The following is a 6,477-nucleotide window of genomic DNA, read 5'->3' on the forward strand; positions in this document are numbered from 1 at the left end:
AATGAATCAATGCATTTATTTATTTATTTATTAGTATGAAATCAGTGACTATTTGTTAAAACAATACATAATTACACAATGCATGTCCCTTTAATAAGTAATTCAGAAAGTAATTATTTCATAAGGAATCTCATTTTCGAGGGTTTTACGCTCTTTTCTTGCAACCTTTAATACGTCATTTTCCCTTTTCTGGAGTGATCATACTTTCATGAAATAGCATCTTAAATTTTCAAGCTAAAACATTTTACAAACTTTTATTTCAGTGATGGAGAACCTAAAACACAAAAACTATGACTTGAATAGTCATAATCATATTTCATTTTTTTGAATGCCATGTGAATTACAAAACAAGGTTTTGTAAGTACTGAAACTCCTAAAATGAGATTCAGTTTACACAGTACAGAATAATGTAACACTGCTGATGTGTGACAGACTCCCAAGTTCCCTAAGTGCAGCAACAACAACAATGACACATTCCCCTTTTTGTAATTGGAGATATGATTTAAACATTACACGTTTTGTGAAATAATACACACCGAGATTAAAATATTTGTTAACGTGAGATTTCCTCCATCGTGAACATTTTTACCTTTTTAACATTGAGGTTTAATGTTTAAGTCAGAATTGCTGCGTTGAGTTGAGGAATTTCAACAATCCAGCATAAACATCAGTATTCAGGGAAAATGCTGTGATATTTCTGTGTGATGGACAGAGCGTGGGCGTGAGGACACGGCATCACGGGGAGCCGAGGGGGCCCGAGACACAAGCCTGACACCTCATTCATCAGCTGCTTGTTCACTCCCAGATCAAAGCCTGTGGACGACAACAAGGCAGATTAAAAAAGGTGGAGAAAGACTTCTATAGTACAAGAGCATTTCTTTATCTTGTAGATCATTTGGTAAGAAAAACAAGACGCAAGCGTCGCTCACCAAGTTTTGAGGCATAACGGAGAAGCTCTTGCATCTTGAACTGCTCATGGAAATTAGACACAGATGTCAGTAACTGGTGTAAAACATCAACGCAGAAACAACCTGGAGGTGGACGTTACCTGGATTGTCCTGGCTTGGACAAGGTCGCCTTTCTCGAACGCGGATATGAGCTCGTTGACGGGGCATCCTACGTAGTTATATGTGCTGCGCGCAGATAAATGAAAACCAATTTAAAATGTAAACAGCCGTTAAGCAGAGAGAATGAAAAGAGACAGAGCGCCAAACACACACACACACACACACACACACACACACACACACACCTTCCGACTGCTCCGTTGGCGCCCATCGCCAGAGCTGCAAGCAGTTGCTGTCGTAAAGTTAAATTAAAAGTTAGTTTTATGTCGGTCAGAGTAACAAAACGTCATCTTGCGATAGAAGCAGCTACAGCGCAAAACAGATGGAGAGGGAGGAAAATCTGACCTCGTCCATGCCGTAGAAGAGTGACCAGTGAGGCTGGCTGTAGCTGACACACTGGCCAAAGTCCATCAGGTCACTCCCGCTGAACTTCACACCACTGAACGAGGGAATGAGCTCCTCAATACCTTCCAACACATCTCTCACCAGCACTGAAAAAAGACAATGCACCGTCTCATCTTCATTATGCCATCAGTCAGGATGGTCCGACATTCACTTTGCTTTTCCCCAGAGCGAGGGATGCAGAGTCTCTGTTTCTTAATGATATGCAACTGCATTTAAGGCACTAACCATTAACACCGGTGACAGATGGAATATGGTAATAATAGAAAGGTAGATTTGGGGCATGTGACGCCACTTTCTGGAGGAATGACCTCAACGCGTCTGAAACAGGAAGAGAGGGGAAAGAAATGTGGACAATTTACAATTTGTTCTTTCCAACAAGTACAGTATTGACATGTGCAGCGCCACGCTTTCAGTGTGCGGGATTATGTATTTAAATAAGAGCTTATATCACACCTGTAGTACTGGGCTTGAAGAAGGAGGGGGCAATGACTGCGATTGCATCAGCCTTGATCTCCGCGGCATGGCGAGCCTGGAGGGAACAGGATGATAGCGAGGAAGAACAAAGTCGGCTTGTAGCTACTGCTATAGTGGATACATTAAAGTCTGTGATATATACAGTGCACGATCACGACAGTGTTTTGGTCGATGGTTTTAGGACAAAGATGTCCATCCAAAAACACTTTAATCAGCTCTGGTCATGTACTCGATCAATTCTGTTGTTTTGTCTTTTCTCAGTCAAGCTGAGAACTTGTTAAAAGGAATAGTTTAACATATTCACTCTGACTAGAGGAGAAGATTGATGTCGCTCTCATACGTCCGTTAAATATGAAGCAGCCTGAAGTCTGTTCGCTTTGCCTAAAACAGCTGACCTAGCTCTGCTGAATGGTATCTCTCTGCCAGCATCTCTAAAGCTCACAGATTAACAAAAGTGTCAAAGTGATGGACTGTTTCTTGCCTGGAACCAGTAACTTTCTAAGGTCTCCACTGTGTAACGGCTGTCAAACTATTCTTTTAATATAGATGTGGCATGCAATCACATACTGACACCAAAACACTTCCAACACACCCGAGTGCCAGAAGCTTTCAATCAGAGACCCGAAGCTTCTTCTAGACCCCAAAGTGCGTCGTCATTCAACAATCATACAGAGTCAAAGACACTTTGAAGGCATTTAGTAGAGAAAAATGCAAAAAATGGAATGAAGTTACAAGATGTGTGTATTGTTTAATAATAATAATAATAATAATAATAATAATATATAATTTATTTATAGAGCACTTTTCAAAACACGAGATACTCAAAGTAAAAATGCAACACATTTAAACAAAGCTTTAGTACGTGGTCTATAACTTGCTGCCTTGTCTTTAATATTCCATCCCTCTCACTGTCTCCTCTTGAAAATACTAAATGAGATTAGATGTCGAAAGCCCTAAAAAATGTGGGACATCACCGACTGAAAATACATCCACCATTAAAACACTTCATCATGAGGACTGTGTATCATGTATTGGCAAGAACCTGGCGATGCAATACGCATCGTGACACAGCGGGTACGATTCCATTAATTGTGATAATGTAAGCATTTATAAAAAGGTTCACTTTTGTTATGCAAACAAAGCACTACATGTTGTGCATTATGAGTGTTTGCAAAATGTAAAGTGTTTTTGAGAATTGTTACAGTATCACAAAACATGATGTTGCAATACTGAAATGTATTTCACCCCTATTCATTATACTGTAAATACCTGCAGGAATGAACACTACCTCCGATAAAAAGGTAGAATTGTCAATGTGCCAATGTTTTTCTTATAGAATTGCAATTAATGTGATGACAGAAACTAATCTTTCTTTACAAAACACAGCCTCTGGTACTCTTGTGCGTTTGCTTAATGTTCACATCGTAAAGCAACTCACCAGTTCTTGGGAATCTTTGAGGCTCATGCAGCCAACATGCACAATGACCTGATGCATTCTGCAGAGACACGCACAAACATGAAAAATGAACACATTGCGACCCTTTCCTGCTGCATTATTATGCGTTCACTTACTTTCCCTTGGCTTTCTCACACCACTCCTCAGCCAGGATCTTCCTCTCTGCAACACTGAGAGACATGCTCTCTCCGGTGGTGCCGTTGACTGTAAGCAAGTGAAGGCTCGTCTAACTTACGGTTCACACAGCTCAAAACAATAGTACGGTGTGGCACAGGTAGCAAAACAAAGCTAAATACATACAGTTGAATGGTGAAAATGGATAAAGACCTTCGGTGGGGCCCATTCATAGAGGGATCCACCACCAGGACAGCGTGTAGTATGTGCCAGGACAAAGCAATTTCACAGGTAATGAGCGGTAGTGCAGACAATGAGAGCGAGGTGAAAAAGAAAAAACATGATTACCAGTTCACAGACGACAATATGGACACGGAGAGTTAACAAGAAGTTAGTGTGAACTGAGAAAAGTGTGACATGAAGCAGTAATCAGAGACGTCTGACACACAAGAAACAGAGTAGCCTTGATCAATGTAGGGGAAAGGGCAGACTTTATTTAATCTTTACTGTAACGTCTGTGTTTCTGTTCCAGGGACAGAGGTTAATGTGGAACAGACTGATACCAAAACAAGCTTGAGGCAAAACAATATATTCCTATTTTGCCGGAAAGGCCATATAACATTGTGTTAACTGAAGAGCTACACATGAACTAAATCAAAAAGAGTATAAGTGTTTACCTTTTCCAGGAAAAGTATTTGAATCACAGCTGATACAGTGTGTATAGCCTACAATGCAAGTTTTTATATTCATTTTATTAAAATCGGCTTTGTTTTTTAACAGAAAGGTAATGGAAATATGAATTATATAACAATAACTATTGAACTTTTATTTTAAGTGTGGGTGTGTGTGTGTTGTTAATGTAGTTCTACAAGAAATACAAGCGTATTAGTTGCTTTTTCCTACAGAACGCTCTACAGAGTTGGTTATTAACACATTACATTTAATATTGTTGTTATTTATTATTATTAATATTTATGTAGCTCATATGTAATAAAAACTATTATTGAAATAATGATCAGTTTCATAATAGTTGATGGTATAATTATCTTTTAACATAGAAACAAGTGCAGTAAAAAGTTATTTTCTTAGTTTAAATGAAAGTTTTGTCATTTTAAATGAAGAATTGCTGTAAGAGAACATGTTGTCCAAAACTAACAACCAACTGTTTGGCATTCAAGCATGTTTAAAAAAAATGCCTTTCAATGTACTCTGACCCAACACAGCGTTAACTATGTTATCAGATGACCAACATGTCGACAAACCAACCACGTAAAACATACAATATTGAGTTTTATTTAGATTGGAACACAGAAAATGACAAAATAACAAAAGGAAGAATCCACTTGTAAACTTACCAAATATTCTATTAACACCTTGCTTCTTTGTCAAGTAGTCAACATAAGGTCCAATCTTTACTAGGTTGAGTTCACTGTTTTGGGAAAATGTAAAAAATATAGAACATAGTGCTCCAGATCTACAGGAGTGTGCCACAGTTTTACAAGTATGTCCACACTCATTCCTCACTTTTAACTTTCTACACTTTCTCACACAACAAACACATTGCTCATTTTATAAAAGGTTACTTACCCTTCTGGGGTGAATGGAGTAAACGTTGCTGCAACAAGGCCTGTCAGTTTTTTTTCAGGAGAAGGCGCCATGACTGACATAACTACCTGACATTAGGTTAAAAAAAAAAAACAATGGAGAAGAAGGAGCTGTTAGCCTAGTTGTAAGTGTAAACGTCACACTGTGCTGTAATTAAAAGCCATATTTATATAACTACTCGTCATGCAACTACAGCATACACGGAAAATAAACAATACAGCAGGCGTATCTGTTTATGAAGAGGAAATCAAAATATACTGTCGAACATATTACATGTCAGCACGAGCCTACCTGTACGGGCTTATCTTTCTGTTCGTTGTGGACATCAATTTTGTTTTTCGGGAAGTGTGGTAACTCGTTATAACTTGTATGGTCAGAGATATGTTGATTCTGTCATGTGAGAGCAGCGAAGCATCAAGTGATGCCGCAAAGCTTCATGGGAAATTGAGTTTTTAGGAATGCAAAACACGAAAATACGGCGAGATAAACATGGACATTGACCAATTATGAGTTATGAGAACATAAATACAACTCAACTTTAAACAATGTGTTTCCAATTGCTTTGAAACGTATTTAGTGGTTTGAATGTAGTTATTCTTTAATTTGCATAACATTAACGCTGCCTTTACTTGTTGCTAGGATATCTTAAGATTGTAGGACTGCAAGCTCTTACAAAATGGAAGTCTCTTATAAAAGATCCATGACGATACCCAAATATCTGAAATGTGTCTTTTTTGGTCGGAAGTCGTGTAAAAGCTTGTCAAACTGATGGTAAAGCACTACATTTAAGGATTGCAGGATTCTACATAAATGAATACAATGGCTTTAGAGCACTTACAAATGTAAGTATTTATTTTTTCTGAGCTTTAATGATCAGCACTGAAAGGCAACACAAGTGAGAGCACGGTGACATTTGCTAAGCTCTTTCCTTAACTTAGACTTACAGGTAACTTCTCCAACTACTTTTAACCCATTCAAAAGTAATTAAACATCTGGCAATCATTAGGTTAAGGTTATATGTGCTTAATAGTGGGGCTACTGCAACAGTCAAAGCCATGTTTAGATTTACGACTGCAAATCCCAGCGAAGGAGAGGCGATTTGTTTATCACCCTGCGAGAAACTGCAGCCTGAGAAGCTAAACCCAGGGTACAATACCTTCCGAATCCAGGAAGCGGATGTTGTTGACGTTTTCATCGCAACAGCATCCGGTTATTTTAAAGACAGGCTAGCTTGACGAAACAGCAGTTTACGGCGAAATCGTCCACTTTATAAACAGAGGGACAGAAAAGATAGCTTGGTCAGGTCCGCTTCTTTACAATGGACGCGGTTTTTGTCGATTATTCTTGTATTATTGA

At 38.6% G+C, this 6,477-nt stretch overlaps 1 protein-coding gene across 2 annotated transcripts; it reads right to left on the bottom strand.

The window, feature by feature from the left end:
• npl (N-acetylneuraminate pyruvate lyase (dihydrodipicolinate synthase)) lies at positions 1-6,409 on the bottom strand. 2 transcript variants are annotated; one of them, XM_029430039.1, is made up of 13 exons: positions 6,278-6,409; positions 5,413-5,511; positions 5,104-5,189; positions 4,872-4,945; positions 3,519-3,606; positions 3,385-3,442; positions 1,926-2,001; positions 1,698-1,790; positions 1,413-1,558; positions 1,253-1,299; positions 1,049-1,133; positions 930-969; positions 1-813 (listed from the first exon to the last, which is right to left on the bottom strand). In XM_029430039.1, the coding sequence occupies exons 1-13, from the start codon at positions 6,314-6,316 to the stop codon at positions 668-670; spliced, it is 1,077 nt and encodes a 358-aa protein (XP_029285899.1). In that variant the 5' UTR covers positions 6,317-6,409; the 3' UTR covers positions 1-667. The 2 variants fall into 2 exon arrangements, with proteins under 2 accessions (XP_029285899.1, XP_029285901.1); XM_029430041.1 differs by lacking the exon at positions 6,278-6,409 and having other exon boundaries at positions 5,104-5,185; positions 5,413-5,684.
• Between the last annotated feature and the right edge of the window lie 68 nt (positions 6,410-6,477).

The sequence above is a fragment of the Cottoperca gobio genome, chromosome 4 (genome assembly GCF_900634415.1).
Source record: "Cottoperca gobio chromosome 4, fCotGob3.1, whole genome shotgun sequence".
In the NCBI taxonomy this organism is placed as follows: domain Eukaryota; kingdom Metazoa; phylum Chordata; class Actinopteri; order Perciformes; family Bovichtidae; genus Cottoperca; species Cottoperca gobio.

Bases quoted from the DNA above. Each gene is read 5' to 3' on its own strand.
- npl (XM_029430039.1), bottom strand. From the start codon at position 6,316: ATGAAAACGTCAACAACATCCGCTTCCTGGATTCGGAAG. The intron at 5,512-6,277 runs GTATTGTACCCT...CTCACATGACAG, and splicing joins CCGCTTCCTGGATTCGGAAG to AATCAACATATCTCTGACCA. The intron at 970-1,048 runs GTAACGTCCACC...TTCCATGAGCAG, and splicing joins TCCAAGCCAGGACAATCCAG to TTCAAGATGCAAGAGCTTCT.